This window comes from Mus musculus, chromosome 9 (genome assembly GCF_000001635.26).
Source record: "Mus musculus strain C57BL/6J chromosome 9, GRCm38.p6 C57BL/6J".
Classification (NCBI taxonomy): Eukaryota; Metazoa; Chordata; class Mammalia; order Rodentia; family Muridae; genus Mus; species Mus musculus.
In genome coordinates, this window is record NC_000075.6 from 44,905,021 (window position 1) to 44,930,495 (window position 25,475).

General features: G+C 43.1%; 2 protein-coding genes and 1 long non-coding RNA gene across 13 annotated transcripts in view; 1 reads left to right on the plus strand and 2 right to left on the minus strand.

Annotated features, from left to right (window-relative positions):
- Window positions 1-8,227: 8,227 nt before the first annotated feature.
- Atp5l (ATP synthase, H+ transporting, mitochondrial F0 complex, subunit G) lies at window positions 8,228-15,722 on the minus strand. The gene is made up of 3 exons (NM_013795.5): window positions 15,590-15,722; window positions 9,631-9,791; window positions 8,228-8,446 (listed from the first exon to the last, which is right to left on the minus strand). The coding sequence occupies exons 1-3, from the start codon at window positions 15,639-15,641 to the stop codon at window positions 8,348-8,350; spliced, it is 312 nt and encodes a 103-aa protein (NP_038823.2). The 5' UTR covers window positions 15,642-15,722; the 3' UTR covers window positions 8,228-8,347.
- Window positions 15,707-19,225, plus strand: Gm30934. The gene is made up of 2 exons (XR_379340.4): window positions 15,707-16,097; window positions 16,208-19,225. It is a non-coding gene; the product is annotated as a predicted gene, 30934 (long non-coding RNA).
- Ube4a (ubiquitination factor E4A) overlaps window positions 18,107-25,475 on the minus strand; it is a 42,489-nt gene continuing 35,120 nt past the window's right edge. For 9 of the 11 annotated variants that reach the window (XM_006510002.4, XM_030244049.1, XM_030244052.1 and 6 more), the window contains 2 exons: window positions 24,642-24,799; window positions 18,110-20,955 (listed from right to left, as the gene is read on the minus strand). In XM_006510002.4, the coding sequence (XP_006510065.1) occupies window positions 20,829-20,955; window positions 24,642-24,799 (285 nt within the window). In that variant the 3' untranslated portion in view covers window positions 18,110-20,828. Of the gene's footprint in view, window positions 20,956-24,641; window positions 24,800-25,475 lie in introns of all 11 variants that reach the window. The other 2 variants (NM_145400.3, NM_001346698.1) reach the window with 1 other exon arrangement.

A 25,475-nucleotide genomic window follows, 5' to 3' on the forward strand; every position in this document is an offset into this window, starting at 1 on the left:
CGGGAGTCTATTGCGTAAGTCTCCCGTAAAGGCTCTTCAGCTGCCCACCTCCTGTCTCTTCCTTCCTAGCCTCAGGCACAAGCATCTCTGCTCCAACAGCCAGCAAGCAACACAATGAATCAGGATCCAAATCTGTTTGAGCGCAGGAGGTTGAGATGCAGGAGTGAGTCAGCTGGCACCAGCTCGGGAGCAGTCTCAGCCTGCAGGCCTTCAGGAAGTGAGTCCCCCAGGCCAGCATCTCCCTCTGTGGCAGACTGCCACCAAAGCCTGCTGTTTATCAGCCCAGGACCAAACACAGCAAGTAGAGCTTGCTTTTCTCATATTTTGAAACCCTACTATATAAGCCAGATCATGGGATAGGCTAGGATGGCAAAGGTGACTTGGATACCATATTTTCCTTAAGCAACTTGCAGCGTAGTGAGGGAAATAAAGGTAAATGTAGCAATAGAGTACAATGATGTGGACTGTACAGCCACCCATCAAAGGCAAGGAATACAGTTCGGAAAATTTTGAAGAGACTGCTCAAAAGAAGCGATGAGCTGAAGAAAGGGAGACAGAGATGTGGCAGGTAGAAGAGGCCAGGACCAGAGGCAAGAGCTTTTATAAAATGTGGATCCTGAATAGACAAGCTGACTCTCCCCATCACAGTTTGTACAAGTGAGTTCTGTGTGCCTGGAGGTGCTAGTTCAGGCAAAGTGTACCACTTGCTGTGTTTGGTCCTGGGCTGATAAACAGCAGGCTTTGGTGGCAGTCTGCCACAGAGGGAGATGCAGGCCTGGGGGACTCACTTCCTGAAGGCCTGCAGGCTGAGACTGCTCCCGAGCTGGTGCCAGCTGAGTCACTCCTGCATCTATATTTATATGGGTGCAAACAGGGTAGGTGTGCGGATGATGTCTCTGAAGTGGAAGCGCTCCAACTGCTTACATTTTCTTAGTCAAGTGGGAAGCGAGATCATCTGTTGATAGAAATAATCATGGCCTAAGGAAAAGAACTACAATATGATTGGCAGGTCTTGTGGAGTGCCGTCTTAAGGTTCTGAGTACGAGTATAAAATGAAACTAGTCCTCTGGGTTGTTTTCTCCAGCTTCACTTAGCTTCACGGGTGAAGCACAGAGTACTTAGAGAAAGCCAAGGATGTGGTTTTGGCAATTTCCATGGTGAGAGGCAAGGAAGTTGAAGGTGTGCTCCAAAGAATGATAAGCATAGACTAGAGACTGTAAATAAGTCTGGGAAGTGAGGGGAAAGTCAAGGTTATGAGGGTCAATTTGCTCATGGTCAGCGTGTGTTCAAATAAACGCAGATGTGCCTTTCGGGGGCTGGGCTGGTAGGCGGTTAGGAAGGGATGCCGGTTTCGTGGACACAGGAAGCGGTGCTAACGAAAGGTAGGAGGCTGGTTGTTGGGAGTTTGGAGAACTGAGATGGGACCTGGGAACTTACCATTTCTAAGACCCTTGGTGGGGGCTGGAAAGATTGCTTATCAGGTAAGGTGCTTACCTTGACCCGAGGACCCAAGTTTGATCCCTGGAACCCATATCTTATGAAAGAATCAACTCTCACATGTCCTCTGATCACTACAAGTGTTCCACACACATACAAAATAAGCAGTTGTTACAGAGATCCTTAGTGGCAGTGATGCTGCAATTTTGGCAATCAATGGCCTGCATGTGTGTTGCAGAGTAGTGTTATAGCAGTGGCTCTCAGCCTGTGGGTCTCGCCCCCCAGAGGCTCGCAGGTCAGATATCCTATATCACAACCACATGTACATTACGATTGACACCAGAAGCAAAGTTACAGTTATGAAGGGGCAACAAAAGAATTTTATGGTTGTGGGTCACCACGCGAGGAACTGTGTATATAAAAGGGTCACAGTGTTAGAAGGTTGAGGACCACCGTGTTATAGAGTGACAGTGAACCAAGAGAAAAAAATGGCCAAGAGATAAAAGGGAGTGTGACCTGGTGAATGATTGGTAGGCAACCATGGGAGTAACAGACAATCACATGGCCTGATATTTAAAAGCTGATTTTTTTTTTAATGAGAACTGATTAGAAACTGTGTGGCTAAAGGATATTTGGTAGCCAAAGTGGGATTAAGGCGAGGTCGCAGATGGATGGTTAGGGGCCCGTGCATGGAGTGTTCTAATGAATGTGGGAGCTTTTGTGTGGGGAGCAGGTGCAGGTAGGCGCACTGAAAAGCCTATCCCTGGTAGACTGTGGTGATACTCATCGCAAGAGTGATCACAGTCCTGGGCGAGGTAAAAAGCCAACTCAGTAGGGAGTAAGAAGTCAGTCGCTCCACGCTCTACAGTATTCAGGATTAGGAAGTTACTATCTAAGAGAAAATCAACCTTAGCATGGTTTGAGAGTAGAACCAAACCGAGCTGAGACTATAAGAAAGCAGTTTAGGATGATCTGCGGGAATCCACATCAGGGCTGTCTGCACGGGGATCCCGAGGTAAGCTGGGACACAGACTACCACAGCACTGTTGCATGGACCCCACCTGTGTGTGCTCCATCACTCCTTCCCCACAGGTCCTAGCCAGCTTCCATTGTTCCCCCTGCTCAGCACTAGATCTTTTAGGTGGGTAAATCCTGTATGTGATGTGCCTTAGAGAAAGTGGAGGGTTAATTGTGATGGCCAGTGCAAGTGCTTTAAAAATATAAAAATATAGCTGGGCAGCAGTGGCACACAGTTTTAACCCTAGCTGGGCAGCAGTGGCACACAGTTTTAATCCCAGCACTCGGGGGCAGAGGGAGGTGAATTAATGTGAGCTCCATGCCAGCCTGGGCTACAGAGTGAGACTATAATCTAACAGACAAAATAACATCCACAAAAGAAAAGGAAACTCCAAATGATAACAAAACAAGAAGAAGAAATGAATGAATGTATTGAGTGAGGGGTACACACACAGAAGACTTGGGTGTAAGAGCTGACCAAGTGAGAACAGTCTGTTACCAAGGGAAACAAGAGATACCACAAAGTAGAGGACACACAGCACGAATAGCTTCACACCCCTCCCTCCCTGCCTCCCGTCTCTTTCAAGAGTGCTGGTGATCAAACCTAGGGTCTGCTTCACAGTAGGCTGGCTCTTTCCTACTGAGCTGTAACCCAACCTTTGCCGTCCAAGCAGTCTCATTTCCTAGCTGGCTGGCCTCTGCCCCCTAACCGCTGGGATTACGTGTGCAGCACCATGCCTGGCTTCATATTAAGCTTCAAATAATGAAAGGTTCAGAGGATGGAGAGATGGCTCAGGGGTAAAGACCACTTGCTGATTCCATAGGGGACCTGGATTTGGTACCATGCACAAGCATGGTGGCTCCAGCCATCTGTAACCCTAATTCCAGGAGACCTGACGCTCCTTTTGGACCTCCTTGAGCACTGGGGCACACATTAGGTGCACATAAGTACATGAAGGCAAAACATTCCTACACATGAAAGAAAATAAAAGTCCGCAAAACCAAAAAAGGCAACTTAAACAAAACAAAAGCAAAACAGCCTTTGCTGTTTACTGACATTGTTTTTGGAGGTGTTGCTGAATGACCATTGCTGATGTAACTGGTGTGCACTGCAAAAGCTATTGTCCCTCTCGTGTTTTCTCTTTACAGACTGGGAGACGAGGGGCACGCACCCTCTGCTGTCTACCCTAGCTTTTGTCACAGAGAACTGAAATTGCCTGCTCACAGTGTCGCTTGTTACTTTTTTTTTTTTTTTTTTAAATAAAAAAGCCCGGGCTGGTGAGATGGCTCTGTGGGTAAGAGCACTCTTCCCCACTGTGGTTCCCAGCAACCACATGGTGGCTCACAACCATCTCTAACAAGATCTGACGCCCTCTTCTGGAGTGTCTGAAGACAGCTACAGTGTACTTACGTATAATAATAATAAAAAAAAAAGCCCAAGAAACCGAGACCCCCAAACAAACAAAAACAGTGCCTATGTAGCCCTGGCTGTCCTGGAATTTAATTTATAGACCAGGACTGCCTTTAACACAGAGATCTACTTATGTCTGTCTTCTAAGAGGCATGCACCACCATTCCAGCGTGTTAAAATCTTTCTTCTAATAATTTTGTCTTTACTGTTCTTCAAATACTGGGATTTCTTTTTCTGGTGTTAGAGATCTAACTTGGTTGTGTTTGCTAAGCAGGCACTGTCACTAAGCTACATTCTTAGCCCAACCGTACAGTTTCACTCTGAAAAAGGGTCTCACCATGTAGCTCAGACTGGCGTTGAGCCCTTGGGTAACCTAAGCTGGCCTTCAGCTCTTGATCCTTCTCCCTCAGCCTTGAGCCATGGGCTCAAGAGTGCCACCCACCTGGCTGAATTCAATGTTTTGAGTCATGCATCCCAGGTTGGTCTCAAACTTTGTTGTAGCCAAGCAGGACTTTAAACTTCTGATCTCTCTACCTCTCAAGTGCCTACATTACAGGCCATGGGCCACAGGCCTGGTTTATGCAATTCAGGGAATTGAGCCCAAGGCTTTGAGTGTGCTAGGCAAGAATTCTACCAACCGAGCTACATTCTAGCCCCTATTCAATCCTTTTTCTTCAAAAACAACGTGTTGGCAGATGGGTATGGCTGGGCACAAGAGGAGGTCAGTGGGTAACTTGCAGGAGTTACTTCTCCCCATTCAACTCTGTGTATTTCAGGGCTTGAACATCAGGTTTGGTGGCAAATAGTCATCTTACTGACTCCATGGTATTGCCCAGGCTAGCCTCAAAGTCATGATCCTTCCACCTATGCCTCTTCAGCATTTCCTGCTAGTGTATATAACCAAGCAGTGCAAATATTTTTCTCTTTCTTTTCTGTCTGTATTTTTTTTTTTTTTTTTTTTGAGACAGGGTCTCACTATGTAGCTTTGGTTGTTTTGAGATGAACTCTGATCAGGCTGGCCTCAAACTCAGAGATCTACCTGCCTCTGCCTCGAGAGGGCTGGGATTAGAAGTGAGCCACCATACCCAGCTCCTGGCAGTGCAATTCTTAATATGGCATAAAAGATACTTCATGTTCTTCTCAACATGGTGGCTATCATCTTACCAGTGTCCCCTATCCACTACTTCAGACATACTAGTGTTCTTCCAGGATGCCGGCTATGACAGAAATTTTAGGGGTGTGTGCGCATTACCTTTTCATGTCAGTCTCCTTGCTACATAACCAAATGATCCTGACTTTTGTTTGTTTTGGTTTTTTGAACAGGGTTTCTCTGTGTAGCCCTGGCTGTCCTGGAACTCACTTTGTAGACCAGGCTGGCCTGGAACTCAGAAATCCGCCTGCCTCTGCCTCCCGAGTGCTGGGATTAAAGGCGTGCTCCATCACGCCTGGCTGATCCTGACTTTTTTGGTAGTGGAAATTTTATCTAGATTGAAACACTGCACCCTACAGGGAAGCCCCTTATGCAGGAAGGTGAACAACTTAAAATAGCTTCAGGAAGTCCCTGAAACTGACCAGATTCACTAGGCCTCTCCTTGCCAGAGTTAATAATAATGAAAGCTGAGAGCCCCTCAGAGGGAAGGAAACTGAACTGCAAAGACTCCTAGATCAGACCACCACCTGCATGGAAGAGTTTCAGACTAAATGAGACCAACCAACTTATACCAACCTGTTAAAGTATGTTGTAGGTTCCCCAGCTTCTCTGAGCTGTTAGCCATGATGTAGTGGGCTTTGGTGATGCCATTTTTAGTCATTTTTTTCTCATATAAGTAACCCCAATAGAATTTGGGGTTTACCAAGTTATTAGACTTCAGTGGTATCCTTATTTGGGTTTGTCATGAAACGCCTATCTGCAGTAAGTAAATGTGTGCTGCATCTCCCCATGAAAAGTTTTGTCACACAATACTTATGTTAACTGTATATGAGTGCTTCTGCCTACATTTCCTGTGTAGGCATCTGTTCATTATGTCCAGAGGCCAGAAGAGGGCATTAGATCCCCTGGAACTTGTTAAGAGATGATTGTGAGCTGCTATGTAGGTGTTGGGAATTGAATCTGGGCCCTCTGGAAGAACAGCCAGTGCTCCTAACTGATGATCCTGCTCTTTATGATCTTGACCTTTGACTATCCAGTTTCACTTTCCCTGCTGGCAGGCACACTTCTTTCCCTCCATAGAATAGCTTTGTGGTTGTTCCACACCGTACTCCATTCTTGGATCCTCTAAGTAACCTAGACTGGCCTCATACTCTTGAACCTCCTACCTCAGTCTTGAGGTTTTCTTTGGGTTATCTCCAGAAATCCTGTTTTGATTCATCTTCTCAACACAGTCTGGGCTATTGTCTTTCAAGTTTTATCTTCCACTGTCCTCATCTTAAAACCAGACAGAGCTCTCAGAACAGAGAACAGTCTTGATCAGGTTTCTATACTTAGGAAGTACTTGGATCTTCACATAAACAACTGAACTACAACGAAAATCAAGCAAACAGTATTCACAAATTCCATGAAAACTCCAAACTAGGAGGCAAGGTGTGTGGAAGCTACAGGGGCAAAAAGCCTGGTGAAATGCAGTGATCACTACATGCAGCCCACTGCTACTGTAATCTAGGAAAACGCAGACACAGTGAGTCAGAGGTGTTGTGGAGGAGGAGGGAAGAGTCGAGAAGACTTGTCTCCTGGTGTGACCGCTGCTTTAAAAAGGAGCATTACATATTACAAACCACTGTTTAGCTTACAGCAAGCATGGCTAAATTCCTATCTTTGTTATGTTTTTCTCCTGGTTAGTTTTAACAGTCATGCACTACATGGAAAAGAAATCCACCTAAATTGTTATAGAAGTATTTCTACAGTCCTTTGCTATGCAATTTAAATGGTGGAATACTTCCAGTTTTAGTCTTAATTACTTGTGTTCCTTTGAACACTTCTTTATATTTCAGAAGAGGAGCAGTCTCCATAAAGACTTTGCTGCCCATCCCTAGAAGAGCTATAGTTTCTTCATTAAGGTATAGAAGCCGTGTTTCAATTGCAGGATGTAATTGTGGGACTAAAAGGACAAAAACTAAACACTACTGTGCTGTGGACCATATGACTTTAACAAATGAACCACCACCTTATCATCTGCAAAGATAATGCAGGGTCTGCAGCAGTGGCAATATTGGATCAGTACCTCTTCTAACATCCTCAGGAGCCGCTCCACAAGACAAACTGATGCTAATCACTGTTTATTTCAGCCCAGTGAGAGCCTTGGATGACACCGCTGTAACCGTTAACTAGCTACTGGATCTTGAAAAGCTATAAGAACCACAAAACCAGATGAATAGCAAGATTATTACACAGGATCTGTCTATGTAGTTCTGGCTATACTGGAACTGAATATGCAGACCAGAATGGCTTTGAACTCAGAGACCTGCCTGCCTCTGCCTCCTGAGTGCTAGGATGAGAGGTACATGCCAGTTAACATGGCTCTTTTACCCTGCTCTACTGTCAAAGATGTTATAATCATGTATCTAAGAATGCTACCTCTTTCATTCTTGAGGATGCAAATATTCAATTTGAGAAGTACCATCAACATTTTTACACAACTGCTGAAAAATAATCCATCTTTTTTTTTTTTTTTTGTAATTTCTGTGTATGAGACAAGGTCTCTCATAGCCCAAGTTGGCCTTAAACTCCTGCCCCTCCCCCATATTTCCTTTTGAGACAAAGTCCCATTCATTATACATTCAGGCTGGTCTTGAACTCCTTGACTCAAGTGATCTTCTATCAGCCTTTTCTGTTGCTGGGTATATGCACTACACCTGTTTACAGTTTTGGCCTCTCTCTCTTTTTTAGAGATAAGAGTTTGTATTTCCATTGTAAAACCATTTCTGACCTGAAACTGTGTGGATAGATCAAGTCAGCTTTAAATGTAGTGAGCCTTCCAACTCTACCTCCCAACCTCTAGGCTTACAGACGTATTTTGTTTTTGTTTTTGTTTGTTTTGTTTTGTGGGTGGAGGAGACAAAAGTTTCTCTGTGTAGCCCTGGCTGTCCTGAACTTGCTCTGTTGACCAGGCTGGCCTCAAACTCAGATATTACCTGCCTCTGCTTCCTGAGTGCTGGGATTAAAGGTGTGTGCCACTACCACTGCCTGGATTTGAATTTAAACCTCTGAATTACAATTTTAATCATCATGTATTTATGTCCAGGTTGATATATTCACATCTGTTTTTCCTAACTGCAGGTTAAACAGACACACACTTAAACCTGTTTCAATGTAACAAAGCCAAAGACAACTCAACTTACTCTCAGGAAATACTATGACTGCAGTACTTGACAGAGAAAACACAGCAGTGTTTTCAACACCTAGTATTTTATTCAGATAGCAGTCCTGTTACACATGGTCCAAGAACATTCAAATAAGAACTCAAATCAGAAGTTAAAGATTGGTCTTCAAACATCATAGCCAACAATGCCACGTTTGCCTATGATCTCTCCGATATAAAACCACATCCACACCTCAGTGGCCACCAAACCATTCAGCACAGCTTCCTGGAAAAGAAAAAAGCAGAAACTTTAAGGTACTTTAAAAAATGAACAATCAAAAAACCCAACACATATTTAAAACTGTTCTCTCTCAGAGAATGTACGGAGGCCATTGAAAACTACAGAACAATTTTAGCCCAAGCTAGGAATTACTGATATTCAATGTTCAACTTGAGAGCCTTGAACTTTCAATTTTGTGAGGCAAACGGACCTGAGCTTATAAACTGTTTCAAAGAGCTTTTTAAAGGTCTTTCTGAACTGACTTAACCCTTTCATTATTATTTATGAGATACTTTATGGGTCCTAAAACACCCCACATCCTGGAAGTGGCTCACACATTAGATGGGGCATTCATAGGAAGGCTTCTCTCTGAACAGATACTTCTGTCTAAGATGAAGGGCTCTGTCTTCTTCCCTCTTTCACCATCATTTAGTTTAATTTTTTCCAAATATTCAGTATCCGTTTTATATTCTTGACCAACAAGAAAAACAAAAGCAAACCACACATGGTTCTAGGAAGCACTGTTTCATGTAATCACAAACTCAGAATTACAAACTCTAGTTAGGAAAAAAAATCCTTCTATAAACAAACTGGACCTTTTTACTACTAGCAATAATAGCATTTTTGGAAGTCATTTTCCTCCTTCAGGTAGACCAGAGGCTAATGACGTCTCCTGACTGCCACCCTTCCCCAGGCAAAGGCTCTGGCCACAGCAGTTACTAGATATCGGGTGTACTTAAAAGTTAAGTTTCAACTCGTGGTATTTAATCTACATGCAATCTGAAAACCCAGATTTTGGTATTTTTGCTCTGCCTAATAACTCTAGTTGTCATTATCTGAAATGGAGCTAATTCTAGTACTAAAAAGAAAACAAAGCTGGAAAACTGTGTCATATTATAAGATACTTGCTGACATCAGGAAGGAGAGTGAGGTTCCCAGCTCTCAGGACACTCACCTTTTTGCTCTACAATCACAACTAGACCAAGACAAACAACAGCTGGATCACTTCTATCCAGATGACAAAATGAGAGAAGAAAATTTTTTCTTGGTAGTCAAAAAAAGATAAGCTCTCATTATGTTGGACTTTGCCTTATTGGAAAATATATATATTAATCAAAAGAACTGGAAATATTCCCAGGGAAGATATTTTTTCAATCACAAACATACTTTTTCATTTAGCACGTAGTTACCTTAACTGTAAGGTGTTTGAAGCTACCAGTTTTAGCACTTTGAATGATTTTTTTCACACTCTGAATAGCTGTAGGGATTTCAGCAGGGGTTGGGGGAACCAGCTCAACCTTGGCGTAGTGCCAAAATGTGGCCAATCGAGGCTTCGAGTAAGTCACGGCAGCTGGAAAACAAAACAAAACAAAACAGAAACCCCAGGATGAACTCACTGGAGATGGAAAGAAGCAGATGTGTGGGCTGGACACAAATATTTATTCATGTATCACATCCACTCACTGTTTGGACTGAATGTGCACCCAGTGTGAAAGTCAGAGCTGCTGCTCCCTGGTAACAAGAAGCTTTTAAAGATGCAGAACACCTGTGTCACAGGGACACTCAGCCAGGCAGGAAGCTCTAAGCTGTTAATTATGTCAGGACTCACTAGTGGCCAGCTAGTACTGTTATTCACCTTTGAATGGCAAATCTAATTAAATGTAAAGTTACTCGTAGCTAGATTTGCAAACAAAGACAAAAGCGTATTGTTCTTTGTAGAAACAGCAGATTTTGAAGAGAAGGGGTCCAGAAGGGGAAGAAGCTGTGTAGAATAGCATTCTTCTAACAATAAGATCGAGGCTCATCACAGTATTGGCCACAAGTCCAGATGGAATTACACCAATTAGTATCCATTCGTTTTTTTGTATCCTTAGCAATATGTGCTGGCTTAAATCTCTCTTACCAGAGTACAGCTGCTCACCTTTCAAACAGTGCACTCAATACAAATAAAATTTACATGTAGTGTTAAGAACAATTAAAATCAGATTCTGCACTGGGTAATGGTGGCTCATGCCTTTTATTTAACTCCAGTGCTGAGGACAGAGGCTGTGAGTTTAAGAATTGCTTTTAAACTGAAATTCTTTGATGTAGTCACTATTTTAAATCAATGAATTTAGCAGATGATATAGTAACAAATTCAACACAGGGTCTGGGGATGTGGCTCAGTGGTAGTACATGTGCAAGATCTTGGACTGAAGGTATAGCAGACAGAGACAGAAACGAATATAGAAACAGAGATGTATGGTGAGGGGGCAGGAATCTGATGCTGCTGGATTTTAGAATTATATGTATGTATATAGTGGGGGCACAAAAACAATCATGCATGCATTCATTCATTTTTTCTTCTAAGCAGGTTTCTCAGCAACCCTGTCCATCCTGGAACTCATTCTGTAGACAAGGCTGGCCTTAAATTCACAGAGATCTACCTGTCTCTGCTGCCACCATTTGGCTTATTTATTTACAGTCTCGGGGAGACTGTAAAGAGCTGAAGTGCTCACTACTCAGAGACTCGGGTGATAAAGCCTGTAAAAATGTCATAAGTGAGTTCCAAAGGAGTGTGTATTAAGTAAAAGTCTGCAAATATGTTAATGAGGCCAACTTTTCCAACATTTATAATTTTTTTCACTTTTAGGAAGCCTTTGTTATGTATTTTCTGTTAATAGTACTAAAACTGCAACTTCTAAACACAAATAAATAAAATATTTATAGGGAAAAAAAAGGAGGTCTGACTGCTCTGAAAAAGTCTTTTTGAGTTCAATTCCCAGCAACCACATGATGGCTCACAACCATCTGTAATGGGATTGGATGCCCTTTTCTAGTGTGTCTGAAAACAGAAAGAGTGTACTCACATACATAAAATAAATCTTAAACAAACCCACAGAGATTTCTTGTCTTTTGTGTCGGATGCACTGTATGTGTGTAGTGCTCAGAGCAGTCAGAAGAGGGCACCAGATCCTCTGGAACTTGAACTGTGGTGGTGAGCCACCACACTCATGCAGAGAACTGAATTTATTTAGTTCCTAAGCAAGAGTTCTTAACTACTGATCCATCTCTTCAGCCCTAGAAACAAGTATTTATATGTATAGACTAACATGCAATTATAGATATATGGGCTGGTGAGATGGCTCAGTGGGTAAGAGCACCCGACTGCTCTTCCAAAGGTCTGGAGTTCAAATCCCAGCAACCACATGGTGGCTCAAAACCATCCATAACGAGATCTGACTCCCTCTTCTGGAGTGTCTGAAGACAGCTACAGTGTACTTACATGTAATAAATAAATAAATCTTTAAAAAAAATTATAGATATATGTCTGAATACCTGCTGTGCTCGCTAGTTTTGTGTCAACTTAATGAAAGCTAGAGTCATTTGGTAAGAAGGACCCTTACTCAACTGGTTGGGTAGTGGTGGTGCTCATCTTTAATCCCAGTGCCCAGGAGGCAGAGACAGGCAGGCATATCTCTGAGTTCAAGGCCAGCCTGGTCTACAGAGTGATTCCAGGACAGCCAATGCTACACAGAGAAATTCTCTTTCAAAAAACAAAACAAAACAAAACAAAACAAAAACAAAAACCACACACACACAAAACCAAAAAACCAAAAAAGGAACCTGAATTGAGAAAATACCCCTATTAGTTTGGCTGTGGTGCATTTTCTTCCTTGGTGACTGATGCGAGAGGATGCAACTCACTCAGGGTGATGCTACTCCTCCCCACGACACTGCCTCTGGTCATGGTGGGTTTTGTTGTTGTTTTTGTTTTAAGACTTTATCTTATATATGTGGGTACACCATCACTGTCCTCAGACACACCAGAAGGCATAGGATCCCATTTGTGAGCCACCGTGTGGTTGCTGGGAATTGAACTCAGGACCTCTGGAAGAGCAGTCAGTGCTCCTAACTGCTAAGCCATCTCTCCAGCCCAGTCATGGTGTTTTATCATAGCAAATGAAACTAAATTCAGACACCTGTCCACTGAGAGGACTTTGAAATGGACTCTAGCAGCAAGGAACAAACCCAGATCCTAGACGGTAATTTGTGAATTCCATTGTTTAATAAAAGGTACCAAGGCTCCTTGGAGAAATGGTCAAGGCTAAGTAAGGCTGGGCAAAGAAAAAAGATAAAAAGATGACTTATGATGTAGAACCAAAAACTAAGAAGGCATGCCAAAAGGGCAGAGGTACCAACGTAAAAGATCTACAGACTGCCAAGGTGGGCACAATCTCAGCAGTAAACGACATAGAATTAGATACAAGAAGTATGAAGTGAATGTAAAAGAGCCAGTGCAATATACAATTAAAATAACAGGAGAGAGGGAGAGAGAAAGAGAGAAATTGAGTAAGATAGATCTTCCTCACAAAATTCCACTTACTATATGTAGAAAATGGACTCACCCCTCCTGCTCTGGTAACTTGCTTGTAAAGAATGGGTGTAGACACATAAGGCTGGTCACTACCAGTATGTCGCTATAATGATCTTTTCTGAGGGGTGGGGGATAGAGGTAAGAGGTGGATTTGCTGAGAATTCCAGGAGAGGGAGGTGTGCACATGAAAATGATTATAAAAGTTGTTACACAAATGTATGACACCTCCAAAAAATAAAAACAAGTGCAGAAAGTGCAAGCAGTAGTTTTATAGTGGAAGACCTTGTCAGCTCAATAGATGGCATGAATACCACAGATCTCTTAATATGTCATCAGGGTGATCTGTCTCTGTGGTTCTTGCTCTTTTTTTCCTTTTCTTTTCTTTTCTTTTTTTTTTTTTTTTTCTGAGACAGGGTTTCTCTGTGTAGCCCTGGCTGTCCTGGAACTCACTCTGTAGACCAGGCTGGCCTCGAACTCGGAAATCTGCCTGCCTCTGCCTCCCCAGTGCTGGGATTAGAGGCGTGCGCCTGGCGGTTCTTGTTCTTTTTTTTGTTTTCTTTTAAAGATTGATTTATTTTCTATGAATACACATCGGATCCCATTATAGATGGCTGTGAGCCACTATGTCACTGCTGGGAATTGAACTCAGGACCTCTGGAAGAGCAGTCAGTGCTCTTAACCACTGAGCCATCTCTCCAGCCCCTGTGGTTCTTGTTCTTAAAATCCCTAATTCCAGGCTAATCATTAGAGAAACCCAAGATAACCAGTTTGGAGAACATTCTTCAAAATATCCAGGCAGACACCTCCAAGTGGCCAAATCATGAAAGTAGAGATCAGATATAAGAAAGGGGAGATTGCAGACACAAGAAACTAGTTCTAAGGTAATATCCTATATTTGTAGACTCAAAATATATGAATGGAAAAGCGGGTGAAACATAAGTAAAATTTATAGCTTAGTTAAGGGAAAAGAAAAACAAAACAAAAAAATAGACTTTCACCTTTCTGGGGGAACTATGATAATAATTACTGACTTCTTTCTCTAGCTACATGCCCTAGGGAACTGAAAGATCTAGTCAGTAGTCAGTATCAAATACTTTAACATTCACACTTAATACACCAGCCTGGGCTGGAGAGATGGCTGCTCTTCCAAAGGTCCTGAGTTCAATCCCCAGCAATCACATGGTGGCTCACAACCATCCGTAATAGGATCTGACGCCCTCTTCTGGTGTGTCTGGAGACAGCTATAGTGTACTCACATACATAAATAAATAAATCTTAAAAAAAAAAAAGCCCCAGCCTATGCTGCAGAGCACAGTCTACGTAACCTTCTGTTCCCTCAGAGCCCTCAGGTCTCAGTACTTCTGGCAGAACAAGTTATCTTACAGTTACAACAGTGGAAAGGTTTTATGTTGTTTCTTGACCAAAGTTTACCTTGATAATGTCTTTCATTTTGGATTTCATCAATAAAATCAGTTTTAAATTTCTGAATACAAGCTACCTAAAAGATGCAAAAGTCATACGGCCGGAAAAATACTCTCTACGAAATATTAAAAATAGCACCTCAAACCATCAAAGTCCAAACGTCAAAGCCTTTTGGTTGTATTGGTGTAAAAATTGTAGTACGTTGCTTCAGATCACCTAATGATTTTTTACTAAGGAAATTCTTTGGAAAACAGCTATTGGCAGCCTCAGGTTCCATAGGAAGGAATCCAGTATTTATAGACTCTGGCTGGCACTTTAAGGGTTTAAATAGCTCACTAGCTGGTGATGAAGGGGAGAAAAAAAAGAATTACTAAATATGCAAACAGGTTGGAAAGCTCAAAATTACAAGTTTTTAAAATTCCACCTCAGAGGGCTGGAGAGATGGCTCAGCGGATAAGAGCACTGGCTGCTCTTCCAGAGGTGCTGAGTTCAATTCCCAGCAACCACATGGTGACTCACAACCATCTGTAATGGGATCCAATGGCCTTCTCTGGTGTGTCTGAAAACAGCTAGTGTACTCACATAAGTAAAATAAATAAATCTTTGAAAAAAAATCCACCTTCAATTCACATTTCATAACCAAATTTGAACATTTGGAAATAGGACCTTCAACCACTTAATACAATACAGAAAAGAAGAAATTGTAAACTTAATCTCCTGCTTCAAAAATACAGTAATTTTCTACTCAGAAGAGAACTGTATCGATTGAACATACTGCTCAGGCTTATAACTACTCAGTGTTTATCTGAGAGACCGCGGTCTATCAGAATTTTCAAACAAAACAACCTCACGAATGCCAAGCCAAGGTTCTGAAGACGACTGCTGACAGGCGTCGCTTTCTGTGCTGACTGGGGAGGGGATATTCACCCCTACGTTCCAAATTCCCTTCATCGGACGCAGAATTCTCTAGGCTCTAACCAGGATGGTAAGCAAACATAACTTTCAAAGATCTCTCACCCGTCTTTAAAATTTCTGATGGCTTTCAAATACTTCGCTGAGACGCAGACCAGCTATGAGGTCTGATGTGTGACCTCTCTCTCCCCTGTTACCGACCTCCCTTCCCAACTCTCCCGGCACGGTAAGGGGGCATCACGGCGTTCGCGGCGGAGTGAGGCCGGGCAGAGTTACACGACCCACTCGCTCCCCGGCCGAGCTAGGACCCTGCAGCTTGTGAGCTCTAAGCAGCCGCGGGCAGGCCAGGCGAGGCTGCGGCCTTACAGTGGCCTCCTGGAAGCCCTCCCGACGCCCACGGCCCCTTGGTGCCGCAGCACAATCCCTCCCCTCGCGAGCCTCTCCCGGGCTGCGCTCACCGGCTACCATCGACGGTGCCTTCTCCGCGAAGTTACGGATGAACTTGGCCATGGTCTAAGGTGGAAGGTACGTCTCCCCGAACCGCCGGCTGAATGTCACCCCCGGAAGGACCCGCGGCAGGACCCCTTCCCCATTTCCAAGGTCAGGCTGCCCCTCTCTGTGCCTGTTCAAAACATATAGGTATTGATTCCCTGTTTGTGGCATCTCATTAGTCAGTTTACTTTGTTCACTCCAAGTAAAAACCTAGATATAAAAAAAAATGAGGCGCGATAACACGTGAAGAATCCTGAGATTCCTCAGGGAGCAGGCATTACTTGGGACAGCTATTCATGTTGGTCCGGAAGATCGGTGAAGTGGGGGAAATGCGCATGCGTTATTGGTTTTCTTGGCTTGATCGCCACATTAGCTTGCGGCAGTTTTATAGCTTTTCAGAAAACATGGAAAACGAGGCTGGAGGGCTTCATAAGATGCTTGTGGGCCTATACGTTCGCTTTAAAGGCATAGCAGGTCTGAGGTCAAATAGGAGCTTTAAGGGGCCACATAGGCGTTACATTATGTGACTCACCCATTCACCGACTTCTTTAATTGACTTTTTATAATTCCGTTTTCCTCCGCAGCCAGTATCAGAATTGGGATCCAATCCGGTTTTTCAAACAAGCCAGTAGGAGCTGTGCGGACAAGAGGAAGAAAGTCATGTGTGTTGAGGGTGTTGCACTGTGCCAGGCATTTTGTAATTTGGTGGAAGCATGCTTTGGGCATTATCCCCTTAGAGACCAAGATTCCTAAATAGTCATAGAAGGAGTCAGTTGCAAGATAAATACGCAAAGGAACATAAGGTTAAGCGTGGTGCTGATCTGGGAAGGCGTAGAGATTCTTGGTGTATAAGAAAATATACAAATTCCAAAGGCTGTAACTTTGACATTATGAATGAAAACAACAAAAACAAACCAGGAAACCCAAAAACTATGTAGGAAAGTAACATTTGATGAGGAGAACAAGTTCTGGAAAAGCCCAATCTTTAGAAGAAAAACTGAGGGGCTGGAGAGATGGCTCAGCATTATGAGCACTGACTGCGCTTAGGTTAGGAGTTCAAATCCCAACAACCACATGGTGGCTCACAACCATCTGTGATGAGATCTGATGCCCTCTTCTGGTGTGTCTGAAGACAGCGACAGTGTACTTACATATAATAATAAATACATCTTTTAAAACAAAACAAAAAAAAACCTGAAGTAAAATTCATGGGGTGGTTAGAAAAGTTAGAAGTGGGATCAAGGAATCAGTGAGGGAGAGACATGCTGCCTTAGACAGTGAAGTCAAATTAAAGCAGGAAAGATAACCTGAAACCCACATTATACCAGCATACAGGAGCCTGAAGATTGGAAGTTACAGGCCAGTCTGGACCGAGGTAAGACAGGCCAGCTAATTATGAGTATGAACATCTGTGACATTAACTAGAAAAGGTTTCAAACCCTTAGAAACCAGATTGCAGCAATGAAGAAATATGGAAGCAAGAGAATATAAGTCAGACAACCCAAGAGGAAGGTGGAGCTCAGGAGTCCAGGACAGGGAGACAGCAAAGAAGGCAGAGGAGTTTGTTTGGGAATGGTGGGACCTCTTCCTTAAACGGGGTGAAGGGAGAAAAGTTTCCAAGTGAGGAGTCTGACACATGCCACCTGTGTGAAAAGGGAGTGGTGAGCAAGGCTACATTTCAGAGTGTCTGAAGGACACAGAGAAGAGCAGAGAAGGGCAGTGGTGGAGTCGACTGGTCTGTGGGCTGTACAGTTGCCTGTAGTTTAGGTAGCAGAGGGTAATGGTTAAATTAACCTAAGCTGAGATCCTGCATGCCACAGGTATGGGAATAGAATAAGGACATGGTGGCAAAGTATTAAAAGGTCTGTTATTTAGGTTGGATAGTGAAGCCATAAAGGAACTAATTAGAGTCTAAGCTCTTAAGACTTTCTCCCGAAGACAGCCGGAGGGTACCTCTAGAGCAGTGGCTCTCAACCTTCCTAACGCTGCCACCCTTTAATACAGTTCCTCATGTTATGATGACCCCAGCCATGAAACGATTTTTTGTTGCTCCTTCATAATGTAATGTTGCTGCTGTTGTGAACTGTAAATGTGTGTTTTCTGATGGTCTTAGGTAACTCACAGAGAAGCACTGCTCTGAAGGTCTTTAGTGAGGCGTTAGGTCAGCCAGGTGATACACATTTGCTGGCACCCTGCCTTTGAGAAACTGGCAAAACCCACTAGGTTTTCAGAAGGACTTGTGAAACTGTCACTCATCTTTTCTTTCTGTGGTAGTGGTACTGGGATTGGATTTAGCAATGTATGTGCTAGGCAAGCTCTACCAGACTTTCCTTTGAAATGTCTTGATGAGATGCCTGGACTGGCTTTGAACTCACTAGGTAGCCTTGCCCTTCAATTCTCTGTCACCAGTAGTGGGAATTCCAGGCACACACCACACCAGGCTGCCACTAGCTTTCCGTACGGCAATGAAGAACTAACAAGGGTGGTAAGTCAGGTGCTTATTTATTAAATACAAGTTTTGAGCACCCTCCCCCACCCACCCCCACACACAGGCAAGTCTGACAAAAAGTAACTTTCCTGGAATGTCTCAAATACAGTTGTCTATTGAGTTTGATTTCAGTTTAACCTTTTTTGCTGTTTTGTTCTTCATTTTCTGTCTCTAGCATCAGTCTGGCTTGTCACAGTACCCAGTAGGCTTTGGCTTTGCCCAATGGCTGCTTAGCAACCAGAACCAAATAAAGTAATGAAGCGTTTAGAGTGTGGTACTGAGCAGCAACTGGCACTTTCACCTGCACCGTTCGTTATGCTACTTCTCAAGTGTCCCTCAATTTTCACACACCCACGGAAAGCTATATTAAACAAACAAACAAACAACTGCCTGAACTCTAAACAATTTTCCAAGTTTAGTATTAGCCTCTTGGTGAGGTGTGAGCCGACTGAAGTCTTCACTTTCCTTTAGTACTCCAGCAAAGCCGTCATGTAAAACTCGGTAGTCAGAAGTCTTAACAGATTTACAGCCGCTGCAGAGTTCCAGACAAGACACCCTTTGACCTTTGCAATGCACATATGCCTCTTATTGTACCAGGATGGAAGTCTTTAGAGTTTCTTTTTCTGGATGCCTTTAAATTAGTTCACAGAAAGAAAGAAGGCACAGAGGACACTTGGTTTCCTCACCACAGTGGCCTTAAGCTACACACGTGCTTTTGTGATTAAAGGAGTTCAGCAGCTTGGGTGGCGTCACGGCCATTCATAGGAAAGTATCAGAAGAGTTTAAAAACAAAACAAAACACAAGCTTGCCAAAACAGGCTTACAATCTGACGGTTCAGTTCAGAAGCAGAATACAGACACTGGAGGCAGCACGGAGCCCATTCACTAGAAAGCTGCTGGCAACAGCTGTCTTCTCAAGGGTTTGTACCCATCTTCCTCCATTTTTCACTTGTGAAACTTGGGTCTTCCCTCTTTTTCAAATAAGAGCGTAAAAGCATCCTCCCGCATTCACTCTGGAAAAGTAAGAGCAGCAGGTAGAAGCTTATTTCATATGCAGTCCATTCCCAGAGAGGGAGAGGAGAATGCTGCATACAGGAAATGAAGTTCATTTAAAGGAAAGAAATCCTGTCAACATCTAGCTAAATGCCCAGGGGCACACTGAGTCTGCCTTAACCTTCCGGCATTTATAGATATGCCCGAGGCTTCCCTGTTCACAACAGGTACATTCTTCAATAGCCAGAGTGAGATGCTCTCTAATCACAAGTTTTCCAGTTGACACCAACAAGAAAAAACACACAAAGGACTGCCTATAGCAGCTTGTGTTGGAATACTGAAACAGCGCTTTTGCATATGTATACTCTTTTGTAACAGTAATGTTCTGTAAAAGAAGCCACAGCCACATTTTCTTGTCCTTTACACCTCTGGGCTGACACTGATATGAAAACATCCCGCAGAGGACTGGGCCTCTTAGAGCAAACAGTTGGGAGAAGTGGGCAGAATCACTTAGTAACTACCCAGAGAGAAGTATTTATTTAAAATGGCTTGCTTTAATGTCTACTTTGTTAATTGATAAACTAAGGCTAGATAAGAAGCAGCTCTTAGAAGCCAGGTCACAGCCCAAACACTAGCTATGTACATTGTAGTCTTAGGGTTTTACCTGACTAGAACAAGTGAGAAAACACTGCCACCAACTACATAAATCTTACCTGGGAAGACACGATATAACGTGGCACTCAAGTGAGACTAATAAAAAAAGGACACAGTATCTGTGTTTAACACATATACACTGAGATATACTGTTTTAAGTGTCCTAAAATGACATTTTCATGTAGATAGAATATTTATTGCCTATTTTACCTAGGCCTAGACCTTGGAGCACAAAAGAGAAAGGGGCCCAATAGCTTCTCATTTATCCTTTTACTGCAAGTTCCACACATTACTGTCACTCACTGAAAGATTGTGCAGCTATGTTTTTGGTGGTGAGATCCTCATAGGAGTGTTTGTTGTGATCGTATCTTTAAGTGACAAGATAATACAAAAGTTGTATAAGATTCCCTCATCTCCACCAGCCAAAAAAATCTATACACACACTAAGGTATTTGCATTTATCTGGAAAGTTACTCTGTAATATTACAGAGCTATATTAAGGCCAGATGCTTAAGTCCAGACCTTATGGGCTAGTAAATACACAGGACAGTAGGATTTTTGGATGTTATTACTGTCATTGAAGTAGCTGACATCATAGACTTAAAAGCAGTGCTCACTAAAAAAAATGTCTGAACAGTACTTGGGAAGGGAAAGAAAAAAATGGCAGGACATTTTTGTTGTTGGACTTAATATAATTTAGGATAGAAAAGGAAACAAGGAGAATAGGAAAACCGAGGCTAAAATTAGTGATGATTTATAAAGATGCTGTGAGGAAGAGAATTTTCTATAAGCCAGGGAAAGAACAAGGTCTTAAGAATCATAATTATCATAATTTGCACAAGAACAATTTTCTAATTTAAACAACAAAGAATGAAATAAACCAAAATAAAAAACAAAAACAAACAAAAAAACCCAACCTAACCCAAACCAAACCCCAACAAAACAAATCAAAACAAATCAGAAAAGAAAAAGAAGAGGCTCAGAGCCAGGGGGTGGGGGGCAGGAAGAGAGCGAGCGAGCGAGCACAAGCACCAGCTCACGCCCGGGCGTGCATGTGCAGTTCACAGTATTTATTCAGGCTGCTCCTTTTGTTGCTTCCTTTCTGCGAGCCACCGTTGGATTTTTTCTTTCAGTTCTGTGTTGGGCCGGATCTGGTCCATGGTAAGGGGACTACGGTTAAAAGGATCTGTTTGGTCACTAGGACAAGAAAAGAATGAAAAGTGAGTTACTTCTGAAAGTTCTAAGACCCTAGGGCCAAGCAGAGCATCTGAACATCCCACATGCGCTGTGACCCAAGACATGATGCACTATAACTGAGTCCAAAACTGACTCCTGGGTTAGGAAGAAGGAAATGAAAAGGGTGCGATTTGAGTCTTCTTCAGTTTCTCTGTCTCTACCTCATAATAAACCTTATTCAACTGCATTCAGGTTTTTGTTTTATTTCTGTTGTCTTTTTTTTTTTTTTTCAGTGTTTACACAATGTTTCTCTGGGTAGCCTTGGCTGTCCTGGAACTCACTCTTTAGACCAAGCTGGCTTCGAACTCAAGAGATCCACCTGCTTCTGCCTCCCAAGTGCTGAGACTAAAGGCGTGCGCCACCACCTCCCGGCTGTCATTCAGATATTGATCCTAGTGGTTTTGCAAGCTGGAGGTGGTGGTGGTGGTGGTGGTAATGGCTCAGTCATAAGTGCATTGAATGCTCTTGATAACCTGGATTCAATTTCTAGTACCTATATGGAGTTTCATAACCATCTGTAATTTTAGTTACAGGGGAGTCAATGTCTTTTTCTGACCTCTGTGAGCACTAGGCACACTCATGGTACACCTACATACATACAGACAAAACACATGTATAAGTAAAATAAGTAAATGTTATCTTTGTTAACAGCCTTTAGATTTCTCTAAATCAGAAATTCTAGACACTTGTGTTATCACAAATCATTTGTAGGGGTTTCCCCCTTTTTGAAATGGGATTTTGTTATATTGCCCAAGTTGGCTTCAAATTCCTAGGCACCAATAACCTCCCCATGTAAATCTCCCATACAGTTGAGAAAAGGCCTTGTAACAGACATTTGATTAAAGTAGCTGACTGCTATGTAAGTAAATGCAGATTATGGTTCGATGCCGAGAGTACAGATCAGTAGCACAGTGCTGGCTCAGCATGCACAAGGTCTGATTCCAAGCACTACAAAAAAAACAAAGCTGGGACCAGCAATATGGCTCAATGTGTAATGATGTTTGCTGGCAAGGCTGAAGATCCAAGTTTGATCTCCAGGACCCACAAAGTTGGAGAACTTACTCCTGCAAGTTGCCTTACCTCTACACTTTCGAGTACACATGTGTTCATGTGTATACACACACACACCCCAAACAAATGAACACATAAATAACTGAATGTAATTTAAAAATTGTGGCAAAACCAACAAAGAAAGACTCAAGACTGCCTGAGATATAGCTCAGAGTGCAGAGGAATTTTAATACAGCAGCAGGGCTGCTCTGGCAAGAGATCATAAAACCTTCTAGGCCTCTGTCATCTAACTGGGAAACAGATACTCCTTTAATCCGAGGAGACTGAGGCATGCAGATCTCCGAACTTGGTCAGTCAGTTGGGAGTCAGTGCAGTGCGGTGCAGTGCAGTGGAACTGAGTTTGTTCATGAATTCATGTAGTTCAGTGCAGGTGAGCAGAGGCAGCTGAAGTCAGAGAGTAAGAATGAGCCAGAGTATTAGAGCATAATGCCCAAGTAAGTATAAGGCCAAGCAGAGCAATTCAGTGAGAAGCTGAGAGAAGCCAGATTGAATCAGTCAGCTTGGAGAGGACTTTGAGCCTGAACAGCTGAGTTGAGCCAGCCAGCCAGAGATCAGAAAGAGCTAGAAAAGGTGAGCTTTTTTTTCCCCTGCAGTAAGCCTTGGAGATGACAATTTCATTAGGTGAATAAAAGATATTTTACAGTAGCGTGCTTGTCTAGCATGCACATAGCCCTAAGTTGTGCCCCCCAGTACCACATAAGCCAGGGATGGTGATACATGTCTGTGATTTTAGCGCTTAGGAGGGGGAGATAGCATGATCAAAAGCCGAGTCTTCCTCAGCTATAGAGTAAGCTTAAGCCTGGGCTACACGAAACCCTGATTCCAAAACAAAACAAGATCACGATATCCTCAAAGACTGTCTAAGGTCTGAGATCACTAAGCTTCTCACTGACATTTCAGCACAATAGCATAGTGAAAGTGTAAGAGGGCTGGTGAGATGGCTCAGCGGTTAAGAGCGCCGACTGCTCTTCCAAAGGTCCTGAGTTCAAATCCCAGCAACCACATGGTGGCTCACAACCATCTGTAACAAAATCTGATGCCCTCTTCTGGAGTGTCTGAATGTACTTACATATAATAAATAAATAAAATATTAAAAAAAAAAAAGAAAGTGTAGGAATACCAATTGAAACAGAAAATTCATTTAATGTCAAAAAATTCCTTAAATGTCAGTCAACTTACGTATATTTTAAATAGGCACCATGTCTCTCAGCACCCTTCTCTTTCTCTTTAAGAGAGGTAAAGGGTGAGTCAGGCCATGGTGGATTTGCCTATAATCCTAGTACTTTCTTGTTGCAGGAGGAGCAGGACTTCAAGGTCACTTCAGCTACCAAGTGAATTTGAAGACAGCCTGGGCTACATGACGTCCTGTCTTTAAAAAACTGGGGCCGAGCAGTGGTGGCGCACGCCTTTAATCCCAGCACTTGGGAGGTAGAGGTAGGCGGATTTCTGAGTTTGAGGCCAGCCTGGTCTACAGAGTGAGTGCCAGGACAGCCAGGGCTACACAGAGAAACCCTGTCTTGAAAAATCAAGAAAAACAAACAAACAAACAAACAAACAAAAACAAACCCCACAAAAACAAATCGCCAAAACCCCAAAACTGGGGGCAGGGTAGCTAGCTGGGTGCAGTGTTGTTTAACTGTAGGCCTAAGTTTTTTAGGAATGTGAAGCAGTAAGATTGCTTGAGCGGAGTTTGAGGCCAGCCTGTGTAACAGCATGATCCTATTGTAAAGATAAGTAAGTAACAAAGTTGGGTCAGCAGTTGGGAGGACATGTGTGCTCTTGTAGGGGACCTGGGTTTGGTTCCTAATACCCACAAGGTGACACAACCATCTATAATTCCAGTTGCAGGGGATTCCATATCTTCTTCAGACATCTGCAGACACTAAGTATGCATGTGCGGCTCAAAAACATTAAGAAACAAACAGTTGGCTGTAGGGGGCTGCAAGCATGAAACTCCTGTTAGCAGCGTCCCTTCTTCAGGCTGCAGAATACTCTTCTAAAGTGAAAGGAAGGCTGCTTGGGCGCTGACTAGCTTTCACTTACCTTTGCCTTCCTGCCTTTTCTCTGGACATCTGAAGGATGACTGTCCAAACAGCATTCAGCTTGGTGAGTTTATGTTACACAAACTACCTCCCAAAAAATAGAAATATAGTAACTGAAGGGAGTGTAAAGTCTGTTATTTTTACAATTAAAATAATTTCAGGTCAGAGCATATTTCATGTTGAGATATTTCATAATGTGGATAAAATTATTTTCTTCTATTTTTTGAGACAGGGTCTCACTATGTAGCTCTGGCTGCTTACAACTTGCTATGTAAACCATGATAGCTTCAAAGTTATGGCAATCTTCCTGCCTCTGTCCTCAAGTGCAATTCCAAGCTCCTGTCACCATGCTTGGCTAAGATTACTCAAGGAGGGAAGAGGTAAGAGCTATTCCCTTAATCTTTAAAGTTATAAACAGGTGATATCAAAATGCTCCACCAATGAGTCTACCGTATGGGGTACCCACTGTGCAGAGTGCAGACATAGGAAGCTAACACAGATGTAGTTCTGAGGCGGCTCTGTGAGTGGGCATACCTGAGTAAATGCCTAGCAATGGTGGATCTGTCCACAGTGACTCTGGAAGATGGAAGCACCACAGGGTCAGACATCAGTGTGCTCATGATGGGATCCAGGAACTCATCACAGGCGTCTGCATATGTCTCCTCCTCTTGTTGTTGGAGGTCTGCAAGAGACTGAGGCAACCATAGCTGGTCTCTAAAGTGAGCTCACCTTGCAGCTCTCAGACTGCTTAGTAACTACTACACCTTAATCTTGGTCATCAGTAACCGTCCCAGTGAGGCAGATCATTTTGTCTTTTTTCCTTTCTTTCTTTTAAAAAGGTCTATTATATGTAAGCACACTGTAGTTGTCCTCAGACACACCAGAAGAGGGCGTCAAATCTCGTCACAGATGGTTGTGAGCCACCATGTGGTTTCTGGGACTTGAACTTGGGACCTTTGGAAGAGCAGTCAGTGCTCTTAACCGATGAGCCATCTCTCCAGCCCCTCTTTTTTCCTTTCTTTTCTTTTTTTTGGTTTTTCGAGACAGGATTTTTCTGTGTAACCCTAGCTGTCCTGGAACTCACTCTGTAGACCAGGCTGGCCTCGAACTCAGAAATCCGCCTGCCTCTGTCTCCCAAGTGCTGGGATTAAAGGCATGGCCACCACTGCCCGGCCACTTTGTCTTTTCAAAGACAAGCCCATGATCACGTTGTAGAGCTCAGCTGCTGGGCATCATGGCTGAAGGGAATGTCTTTAAGCATTCTGGTGTGACTGCTGGCATTTGAAAGGGGAAAGGGTGGGAGGGCTGTTAGTCGAATAATCACATAGCCTGTGCTGCAAGCAGTTTCTGATAAATACAAGCAGGTTA

Excerpts from the sequence above, each read along its gene's own strand:
- Atp5l (NM_013795.5), bottom strand. The coding sequence starts at position 15,641 with ATGGCCAAGTTCATCCGTAACTTCGCGGAGAAGGCACCGTCGATGGTA. Across the intron at positions 9,792-15,589 it reads GGCACCGTCGATGGTAGCCG|CTGCCGTGACTTACTCGAAG; the intron begins GTGAGCGCAGCC and ends TTTGTTTTCCAG. Across the intron at positions 8,447-9,630 it reads TCAAACACCTTACAGTTAAG|GAAGCTGTGCTGAATGGTTT; the intron begins GTAACTACGTGC and ends TTTCTTTTCCAG.